Genomic DNA, 11,577 nt, shown 5'->3' with positions numbered 1-11,577 from the left:
TGTACTATAATTGTTGTCTCAACAATCCCACTGTAATGACAGGTCAGTTCATACAAAAACTTTATTGTGCTGAAAGCAACATTCAAAACCAGGTCCAAAATTACAATATTTAAGTTTTAAAGTTCATATCTATACAGAAAAGAGGTGTGGAGGAATGGTACAGCCTGAGAAGCACTACTGCTGCAAGAAACAAACAAAAACAAACACATTTTTAATATCTAAACACCCATTGTCCACATACTATACCATGTGTATTGCATGACGAAGTCAATGTTAAGTTTATCTGTGTGTGGAGGCGTGTGTCTCACCTTTGCCTTCTGATTCTGGATGGGCAGATAGAGTTTAAACTCTGCAGGGAGCTCGTCCTCTGAATACAGTCTGTCTGAGAAATAAACACGTCTGATTCGACAGTTGGCGTGTATCTGAGAGAAAAACAGAGTGTACATGAGCAACAGACAGAACAGTCATAAACCTTTAATATAAAGAGATTAGAGTAATTGAAGTGGTACATAAAAACAGCTGGTTCCTTGTCCACGTCTGCACACTAACCTGTACGCGCAATGTCTCTATATAATTTGTGCCGTACGCCCTCCGAGTGAAGTCGGACAGGTTGAATTGGATCTGGTTCCAGCCGTCGTCAAGCCTCATGGGCATGGTGCAGATGAACGGCTTCACTCTTGTCGTGCTCTGATAATTGCTCGCCCGGAAACGTCGGCGCACATTTTTATCATCTAACACCTGAGAGATGCAAAGATGGGGAGGGAACGTGAGACACCATTAAACCCAACCAACATAGAATAAAACCACAAAAAATATAACAGTAAATCCTGAATTTAGTTAGGGTTTCTTGTGAATGTACAGTTACTAGTTTGAATCACCAAGATAAGACACAGAGAATAACTGCTTTCCTCACCTGGACTTCAAACGTGAAATACTTCTTAAGATTCTTTATGATCATGACCAGAAATGGAAGCTTTATGCCCAACGTCTTCTTAGGGTCTGCTGGACACGTAATGTAGGTGGTACTGTCAGAGGAAAGAGGGCGTAAGGGTGAGTGTGTTTTACACACACACACACACACACACTGAAGGATGAGTTAAACACACACACATACTAACCTCACATTCGTCCCTTCAACTTCCAACACTGATGAGTGAATGTCATTATCTGTGATTCTCTTAATGTGGCCATTTCTCACCTGTGGACACAGAAATAGGTTAATTATGTTATGTTTTAAAAAGAAAAAAATGTTCTTATTAGTAAATGAGCAATTTTACTAGTTTGTCACAGGTATATTTGTATTGAGGTAAAAAAGAGGTAAAAAGAAAGACACAAAGCATAGTTTACCAAGAAGCTGCTTAGTTCTTGTCTTAATCTATAAACAGTTTTAATGTTGAATGTTCTGGGTATGAAGGTGAAGGCCCAAGGAAGAATTGATTTTGGTTGTTTAACCTTGTATACGAGGGGAGTGTATACTGTAACACTGTACAAAACTGAGCAACCTTGAAGTTGTTTCACTAATTATCATTTATTTTAGTAAGTAAGTAGTTTATTTATTTATACATAAAGTTTATTTATAGAGCACCCTTCACAGATATAAAACCACGTGCTTTACAATAAAATACATTCAATGAATATTAAAAGGAGACATAAAAATACAATGGATAAAAACATAGACACTAAATACAAATTCAAAGCCATAAAAACAAACATCTAACTAAAAGTTTTCTTGAATAAAAGAGTCTTTAGCTGATTTTTAAATAAATCCAAACAATTTAAGCAACATAAGAACAGAGGCAGCACGTTCCACAGTTTGGGAGCCACTGCCTGAAAAGGTTTGATCCCCTTTGGTCCTAAAGTTTGTTTTGGGAACAACTAACAGTCTCTTACCGTCTTAACTAACAGTCCCTTACCTGAAGACCTCAGGGTGCATTTTAGGAGAAATAGTATTAGTTTATTTATAGTTTATATTTTTACTAATTTCTTGTTGATTCTACAAATTATATCCAGTTTCAAACCTGTAAATCACCTTGTTAATTTTACAATTTAAAGCCCTACAATGAATTTACTGGGGCAGAATTATAGTAAAGAAAGTGTAGTAAAGAAGTAAATAAATAAATAAAACGATGTAGAAATGTTAGTACCTTCATAACCTTCGGTAGCCCTCTGAACACTGGATTCAAAATATATAATATTCAACAATATATTGATATAATATATTGATAACTGAAACATCAATAAAACAAAAAATGAACCTAAATTTAGGTGAAATCTAATAACGCAAATAGTATAATAACAATGTCAGGATTTCTAACTATAAAGTTACAAATTTAGAGCACATAGTCAATGTTTGGTGTGTCCTTGACTACCACTAACATCCCCATGTTACATTCCAACATATGTCCTGAACAATATCGTTCTGGATTCCAAACACACACGTGGAACAGTTAGTTTGGAGTAATCTGCGAAAATAATCCTATACGATTTTTGAGCATTATATAGACACGCGTCACAAATTAGCGTTAGCACGACAATGCTAACGCTATGGGGTTGCGTTTACTCTTCCTCGTTGTTTACTGACCTTCTTATCCCATATCTGTAGAGGTTTGCTGCCGATGCTGTATAAAATAGACAGAAATCCACTTTGGAATGTGTTTTTGAACATAGTCTCTGTTCAGCCCGCTTTCGTGTCAGCTGTTTGGCTCCTCACTGTTGCTAGCTGGTGTTTACAGATTAGGTTTCCGTGTTCCCAACGCTACCGCTTCCGTGTGAGCGCGAGATACTTCGTTCCGCTGCCGAGCACTTAAAAAAAAGCACAAAGTTCGTGTTAATCACAAAGCTCAGCTGTATGTATGTCCCTGTTAAATGTGACGGATACTGCGATGTCTACACATCTGTATTTACTGAGAGGTTACAATAACGAAGACGAGCCGTCACCCTTGTCATTATTTTGCTGTTACTAAGAATACACATGTCCACGTTTAAACCGACTCTCTTACACAGTGACACACATCACTGTGGCAACATAATGCTCTGGGTGCGTGGGTGCGTGTTAGTTCTTGTATCGGTATCTTTGTGAGGACCAAAAAACGTATTATAACTAAGGTAGTGAGGACATTTTGGGAATATGAGGACATTTTGGATGTTGTGTGTGTGTTTGTGTGTGTGTGTGTGTGTGTGAATTCTTGTATCCGTATCTTTGTGAAGACCAAGACACAAACCATAGGGACTAAGGACATTATGGCTGGTCCTTCTGTCACTTATTTAGTTGTGATAGTTAAGATTAGGGTAAGGGGCTAGGGATATATCTATATAGTGTCCTCACTATGAATGCTGTGTAAATGTGTGTGTTTCAGAGGAGCTCATCCACAATAACATAAGTCATTATACAACTAATTCTACAGGCTGTGTAGCACTTTGTGTGGACAAGAACATTCTTATGCCCCTTTAAATTCCCATATTATATGCATAGTATGAGTGTGGGAAAATATGGTGTGACTCCAACACAAGTATATGACTGCACTTCACCCACTGAAGTACATGTGAAGTGGGACATCCTTCCTTACTGTCTCCAGCACTTTATTAAATAAACTGGGCCAGGAAAAGGTCGGATCATATTTTCAAATATTTGAACACTCTGTCTGAGAAACATTCGATTAAACATTAGCCAGGCGTTTTGGACCACAGCATCATGGGCAAAATAAAACAACCACTATTACAATTCATGAGAAGTGACCATGTATTGTTTGACATATTACAGGTAATGTACACACACACAAATATACCAGGACATACATTAAAACACACACACTCATGTTGTCACAGGACACAACCATTATTATAAAGCATAACCTTATATATTACCCTCATTATGTTTTTCTAAATTGAGGACACATTTTCAGTTGATTGGTTTTTGATTTAAAATGTGTCCCTAAATGTCGCCTCTAGCAGAGACATACACACACACTGTGGAGTGGTGCATGGCCTCCTCTCTGACCGTTTACGTTACTGTGGTTTATGAGGTGCTGCTTCTCTCCAAATACAACCTGTGTTCAAATGAACGTCACAGACCCCTCTACATGTGGTTCCAAGTCCCTGTAAATCTCATGAAACTGGTTCACAGACTGGCAGCTCAGTGAAAACATCTTAAAGAGGTTTATACTTCTTTGTCTGTGTCTCACTATTATCCCCCCTTCACTCGCCCTTCTCCAACTGAGTCAAGCATTTACACAGAAACAAACAGAGGTGGAACAGAACATATATAAAAATGTTTCCCACAGACTGATAAAGTGTTGGACCACCCCAGAGGCAGCTTTAAATAAACGCTCTTGAAAGTCCACTTAAATAATATAGTCCATTCTATCCTCTCTTTTTATTTTGTCTCACAAAGGAGAGGCTCTGCATCATAGTACACATTTATTTATAATACATTAATTGTCTTTAGTTTGCCCATCAGTCACATTGCCAGGTTATCACAGTCTTGTATAAAATACCTTTAAGTGATACTTGAGTAAAAGTACAAGTATCTTACCAGAAAATTACTTTGATAGAAGTAAAAGTCTTGAAGTATTTGACAATTACGTACAGTAAATGTCAAAAGTATTTTTTCTGACATAAAATGCACTTGAGAAGTAAAAGTACACTCCTGGGGCAAGTGTGAAAAAGATGATGGCAGTGTGTGAAAGATGTGTGATAGAAAATGTGCTGCATGAATGTGAGGGTTAATATATATGTAGCTCGAAATATAAATAACAAAATCAATTAGAGATATGTGAATTAATACTTAAGTCCTGCTATTGCTGATAAAACCATGTCGATAATTGTAATATGCAACATGGTTCTAAGAAAGCATCGGTAATGCAACATTACAGATTCAAACAGTGTAAAACACCAAAGTAGAATAATACAGTAAACAGGAAGGATTTATCGTTATTTTGCCTCTATGCTACTTTGCCCATATTTCTCATTGTTTTATGCACCTCAGACTAAATTAGTGAGGGAATGATTAAGAAGATGTTTGTATTAGCTTATAAGGATTGATCATATTTTACCATTTTTTTTTCAGTCAATTTAAACATTTTTCTCACATTTTCATTTTATTTGGCTGTATTTCAGTGCTCCCTTTAACTTTTAAAGCATGTGAAACACTTTGGGGCAACAGGGGTTGTTTTTAAATGTGCTATATAAATGAATTTGACCTTGACCTTGTTGACCATATGGATCCTGATCATTTTCACCCCATAGCATCCATGATGGGTATGGCACTTAACTGATCTATCCATCCAATGTCATAATCCATGTCTTTGCATTATTATACCAGTCTTATACCTGTGGGGAATCAGTAACAAACCTACATTTTCTTACTCTTATATTACCCTCGGTTACAATTATAGGTGAACTAAAGAAGAGTATGGTGATGAGGAAGGAATACGAAATTTGGAGGCAGTGATCCAACAATATGGATGCCAACTGCAGCATAAACATTGAAGAAGAAAAAGAATATGTTGACAAAGAAGGAATAAGGAGGTAGTAATGCAACGTTACAGATTCCAGCTGCAGTTAAATACCAAATAAGACACTCCCCATCGTTTACTGAGTCATACAAATGCTCTGTCTGTTGTTGGTGACATCAAAATGCCCAAAGAATGTTTCCTGATTGTTCTGTTACATTCAAAATATAGTGTTTACCTTCTGCCTGGCTTTTCTGTATTTGTTTGGTATTAAGCCAAAGAAACAGTGCTTTACAGAATAACTATTACTATTATGAAAATATTGAGAGTTATGAGCAGAAGAGAGAGGGATATAAGAGACAGGATTATAAGATAGAAGGAAACAAAAATAGACAAAAAAACACACATATATATATATATATATATATATATATATATATATATATATATATATATATATATATATATATTCTACAATGTGAGACATGCAAATTATGGGGAGGAGGTGCCCATACTTTCTGCTTCAGGAGTCGTCCCACTTGACAGTTGTTCATTTTACAACTCTACCTTCTTTCTTCTGCCTGCCTTCTCACCAACTGTGCAGGGACAAATAGAGGGAGAGACTGACAAGAAAGATTCTGATCAGCTTTACAGCTTCATTATATGGATATTATGCATATAAGTAACCTTTAAGAAGTCTGTTAAGTCTGTCAGCGTACTTAACAGGGGCTCTCACCCTTTCATCGTCTACATCAGGTATGTTTAAGAAACATTTTAACACGTTCACTTTCCTTGTTTAACCTTTAATATCATAAAAGGATGAATTTGATCTTCTTTTGTAAAATAATGACACAGAATGCATCACTTAGGAGCTACAACTTGTTCTAATGCAGTGGGAACATGAGTTTTCATTAATTTTTATAAGAGAACATGAAGTGAATTTCCTCGTTTTGTCTGCTCTTCTTCCGTCTGATTTACTGACTCAAGGTTTATCTTTAACGTAAGTGAAGAGTCTTTATGGTTTATTAGTGCTCAAATGTATATCCAGGCCAACCTGTGCAGGCACACTTACTGTATATACGTAAATTCTTTGCAGGTCTCTTGTTTATCTTACTGGAGCTCCTTTAGCCTTGCCACACGTTAAACGTTGTAAATGGGTACAAGAATCTGCACAAAAACAAAAGCCCACAAACACAATATAATTATAATACTTGAATATGAAATCAAGAATAAAACAGATTTAGTTTTGTGGTCGCAAGTGTTTTCCTGTTTTTTTATAATCCAGACTTAAAGCTACGTTTTACCCATCTTTCAACAACTGCTTCAGCGAGATGCTTTGACAGACTGGAACTCATCCGTCTCTGAGATTCATTAGGAAAAAAACGGTTTGACTGAAACCAGTGATTCTGTCCAGTCCTTTTTGATTATAAGCTGTGATTCAGGTGAAATCTATTTGGCTTTCAGTCTCTGGTTTTTAGTGAGAAACCACTTTCCTGGTACCTCTCTTGAGAATTAAAAAAGAAAGAGGTTCACGGACGTGTCAAGCTCATAAAAATGTCATTGAAATCCTTCAGATGTCCCTTTATGTTGAAACAACTTTGAGTAATAGTGGTACGATAAATGTGGTAATACTACTGGGAAGAAAACTGTTTAAAAATTATCTTGAGAACATTTTATTCAATTTAGTCAAAGTCACCTTTTTATTTGTTTAAATAACCTCAGTGCAAAATCCTGATTGGTGCAATTAATCAAATGCATAATTATGATTTTAAATAATTGACTCTCTCTGAAATCAATAAAACTGATTCGGAAATACAGTTCATAGTAATTATAATTTTACTTGAATCAAGACACTGATGGAACAAACAGACAAATCTGTCAAGTATTTCTATATAACACCTACACATATTTCCATAACTAAGCTGGAACGCCTTCAAAGTTTTGTTTAGATTATTGTACAGTAACATTTATCTGAAATGTCCTCTAAATGTACAGCATATGTACGTCGAAGCCTTCATCGCCTCCATTCATTCAAACAGGATGTGACACGTTCATCAGATTTATGTGACACGTCCAAGTCAAACGTGAACCTCGTGTTCAACACCAAATATCCCCGCTGTGTCAAAGAACAGCTCACACTGATATGGTTCATATTAATAAAAGAACTGTGTGTTTAGAGTGAAACGCGATGTTGCGCACTTCACTTTGTTGAATGTGTCACATCCTCTTTAGAGAGCGGATGAAGATGGATTCAGTCATCTCTGCAGTTTGAGAGAACACTGTTTATAAAAACGAGACTCTCTGGATTAAATTCTGCAGACGTTGACCATTTTTCATCCTACATGTCTCTCGTCTGTTTTCAGTATCTGATAAAACACTTGCCGTTACTTCACATTTCAGCAGTTTGAGTCTATTTACAGTACAACATCTATGATTGACTCTGTTGTTTGTCTCCGGCAAACTTTATGGGAGTCATTAGGTTTCATTATATTTATGACAGTTTCATTGAAGAAAAAAAAATGCTTCAGTTCAGAAAACCATCTCAACATGCCTTAAACATTTACATTAAAAAAAATACATGTCTGACAGAAGCATTAAATCTTTTAAGCACAGCAACTAACTCATTTCTTTCCTGTAAATTAAAGGAATTCAACAAAAAAAAGTCACTCTATATGCAGATGATGTGTTTTTTGTAATCTCTTCCTTTGAATAACACTAAATGTGTTTTTTTTAGGGTTTGTACACTTACTGTATATAATGCATATACATTCACATAGAACCTTGTCAGCATTAAAGCTTGTTCCAGTCTTGGCTTCAGCAATAGTTTTGTTCATTTTTAACCACCGTCTGTAAACTTGCCGTGCCACTAAATGTCCACTTAACTTCCCTTTACACAACCTCATAGATAACAAAACTCATAGATCACAATACTGTCATATCACACATCATCATGTTGTGTTTTAATAGGTACTTTATTTAACTTTTTGTCCTGTTTGGTATTTTTCTATCTTCAACTACATCTGTTATATGTACTTTCTGTTTGCTCTGATGTAGATGAAGTTGTTTTGCACTAAATAATATTAACTTCTTATTTTCTCACAGAACCTTCATTTTCCTTCATCCTTCACAACTAATGGAGAGTTTTCCTGACAACGTCAGCTCCACTCCCAACACTGAGCTGCTCCTGAGACCCGACCTGATAAACTGCAGTAACTGGAGTCAGCAGTGGGGGGCGCCACATTTACACAGGTTAGCCCACCTGGATGTGCAGCTGTACCAAGACTTCTATGCTGTGTGGGTCTCTCTGATGGTGAGTTTATAATCATGATTATGCTTGCTCCTAAAGTATATCAGAAGAAACCATCAGGCACTTTGTGAAAACAGTTGTCAGAGCTATTTCTATTTGTTCAAAGTCACTGGATGATTAAAACGATTATTGATTAGTATGAACTGACAACAACAGAGCCTGCTATTGCCCAACACTGAGTCAAAAAGAGAGTCAAGGAAGCAGATGTAAAGGACAGTTTGGTTTCAAAGTCCCCTGAGATCCCTCTGGTTCTCCAGAAACTCAAAGAAATGTGTTCAGTGCAAGGATCATGAAAACTGCATTAGTCCGTTCCGCTCCTCTGCAGGTGTGTAACTGCCTGATGCTGGTGGGCGGTGTTGTCCTCAACTGTCTGGCTCTCTATGTCTTCTGCGGGGCCTCTGCCCACTCCTCAGCCTCTGTGGTTTACACCATCAACTTGGCTGTAGCTGACCTGCTGGTGGCGCTGTCACTACCAGCACGCATCGCCCTGTATCACAGTGGGGGGAGCTGTGTGGCCTGCTCCTACGTTCACACCTTCAGCTACTTTGTCAACATGTACTGCAGCATCCTGTTTCTGACCAGGTATGTGTCCCACTCTGTTCATCAGCTTTGAAAATGAGTAAACACTGTCAGCGTGTTAAGAAAAACACCTTTTCTCCTTTGACTCCCCTCGCACTCTTCCTCTCAGCATCTGTATAGATCGGTACCTCGCTGTTGTCCACGTGTCCAGCACTCTTCATCGATGGAGAACCACAGGAGCAGCAAAGTGCATCAGTGGCACCGTGTGGTTCATCGCTGTTGTGGTCACCTATTCTTTCCAGGTGAGGATTTATATGCACCTACAAACATACATGTTAAGTATTGAATTCAGGAGTTTCAGGCTTTAGGCTAGACCAGGTCTTCTCATCCAACATCAGTGTCTGACCTCATAAATGCTCTACAGAATCAATGGGCACAAATTCCCAAAGAAACACTTCAATATGTTGACGAAAGTCTTCCAAGAAGTTTGGAAGCTGTTATAGTAGCAAAAAGAGGGGCCAACTCTATATTAAAGGTAGGGTGGGAGATCATTTTCTGGAGCATTTTTACTGTAAAAATGCTGTAATTCCTGCTTAAAATCCACTTCACAACCAATTATTAATGCGTTATCACAAAGCTGTGGAACAGACGGGCCTGTAGAAACAACATCCATTCATACTGAACGGCCCTAGCGAAATAATTGGATCATGATGCATCAATCAAACTGCAATCTGCCCCCATCCCACTATGCGCAGACCCCTCTTCGTGCACTAATCGTGCATGCTCAGAAGACAACGCCAGAGCTTATGCTAGCTTGCAGAATCCAACCAGACAGTTGCAACAACGTTATGGCAGAAAAGATGCCAACAACAAGTTGTGGTCGCAAACGAATGATGTTTTTTGGGAAAGCTACGATCAAGAAAAAGGCTGATGCAGAGTGATCCAAGACCAGAGTGAACATCGATGCTGCGTTTGCACAATGAACTGAAAGCCCAGAAAGGGCTGCAGAGTGATGACATGGTGTCTCTGTTTTTAATGGACCGGTAGGTTAACTTTATGTCTTTGAGTATTTGCCACCAAAAAGTACAGAAAGTTACCGATGCTGCATGGTGCTCGTGAATCCGTTTTTGTTGTGCATTCCTATGCTCTGGAGGCGTAGCGGCTTGGACTTTTTGAATTCAAAATGTAGCCTGCTCAAACAGTTTTTCCAGGATCTTCAGCCCTACCTTTAAAGTACTGTATAAGTATTTGAATAAGTCATTACAGTCCCTGCTTGTCAAATACTTGATGGGCTCCTTCTCTCCTCTTCTTCGCAGACCACAGCGCTGGAGTTCAGCTCCTCCTGCGTGCTCCTCCCTGCCCTCTTCTACCTCACCATCCTGGAGTTCCTCCTCCCCCTGCTGGTCGTGGTCGTGTTCACACTGCGTGTCGCCTGTTTTCTTTCTTCCAGTCACGGCCTGATTCCTCAGCAGAGCAGGGCGAGGAGGGCGAGGGCCATCAGGCTTCTGGCCACCGTCCTCGTGGTCTTCACCATTTGTTTCACACCCTTCCACATCCGGCAGGTGCTTGTCTACTTCCGGGTCAAAGTGGGAGGGGAGGGTCCGAGTCAGGGGGCGGGGCATGTGCTTGCCTATCACATCACAGTATCTCTGAGCAGCCTCAACAGCTGCCTGGATCCAGTGGTCTACTGCTTTGTGACAGACAGCTTCAAGAGAGTGTGGAGGACAAGGAGGAGGGGCCGGACGGAGTGGGACAGGGAGGCCGGGCACTCGAGTGGAGGAGAAGCTGAGAGGATCTCAGTGAATAAATGTCCTGGCACGGCACTGGCAATAGCCCACAGCATAGCCACTCTCGCACTCACCAACGCACCCCTCTCTGCAGTCAGCATGGACCAGTCTGCTTAGGCAGGTGGCCACCACTCAACCTGTGGATGGACTAGTCCAGAGAGACTCACCAGTGACGGATCTAGATATATAAAAAAAAACAGAAATAAACATAAACACTGCAAATTTATCAAGATGAACAAAACAACGGATCCATCCCTCATCGAGAGTCCAGTGAAAGTTTTTTGAAATCATTTTTAAGACTGAGATGAGTTTTCCTTTTATTTTCTCGCCATCTTAAACAGGTTGCAGTAGAAAACCGGAAAATCAGTCACTCAGAACCATGTTTTCACCTCTTTATCGCTCTGACCTTGTGTGGACGTTGACCTGGAACTGGTGAGAAATTAACAGCTTTGCTGTGAAATCAATGAACTCATGCTAATGGAAGATGCTGCATGATGAAATTATGATGTTGGTG

At 38.9% G+C, this 11,577-nt stretch overlaps 2 protein-coding genes across 3 annotated transcripts; one reads left to right on the top strand and one right to left on the bottom strand.

Annotated features, from left to right (window-relative positions):
• Positions 1 to 43: 43 nt before the first annotated feature.
• Positions 44 to 2,750, bottom strand: cfap20 (cilia and flagella associated protein 20). 2 transcript variants are annotated; one of them, XM_058619406.1, is made up of 6 exons: positions 2,582 to 2,750; positions 1,119 to 1,198; positions 914 to 1,025; positions 550 to 738; positions 309 to 422; positions 44 to 177 (listed from the first exon to the last, which is right to left on the bottom strand). In XM_058619406.1, the coding sequence occupies exons 1-6, from the start codon at positions 2,663 to 2,665 to the stop codon at positions 175 to 177; spliced, it is 582 nt and encodes a 193-aa protein (XP_058475389.1). In that variant the 5' UTR covers positions 2,666 to 2,750; the 3' UTR covers positions 44 to 174. The 2 variants fall into 2 exon arrangements, with proteins under 2 accessions (XP_058475389.1, XP_058475388.1); XM_058619405.1 differs by having other exon boundaries at positions 44 to 180; positions 2,582 to 2,748.
• A 4,613-nt stretch (positions 2,751 to 7,363) lies between these two features.
• Positions 7,364 to 11,577, top strand: LOC131447614 (G-protein coupled receptor 20-like). The gene is made up of 4 exons (XM_058619505.1): positions 7,364 to 8,760; positions 9,083 to 9,339; positions 9,446 to 9,578; positions 10,593 to 11,577. The coding sequence occupies exons 1-4, from the start codon at positions 8,584 to 8,586 to the stop codon at positions 11,178 to 11,180; spliced, it is 1,155 nt and encodes a 384-aa protein (XP_058475488.1). The 5' UTR covers positions 7,364 to 8,583; the 3' UTR covers positions 11,181 to 11,577.

The sequence above is a fragment of the Solea solea genome, chromosome 20, assembly GCF_958295425.1.
Source record: "Solea solea chromosome 20, fSolSol10.1, whole genome shotgun sequence".
NCBI lineage: Eukaryota > Metazoa > Chordata > Actinopteri > Pleuronectiformes > Soleidae > Solea > Solea solea.
This window is presented reverse-complemented; position numbering and strand designations above follow the sequence as displayed.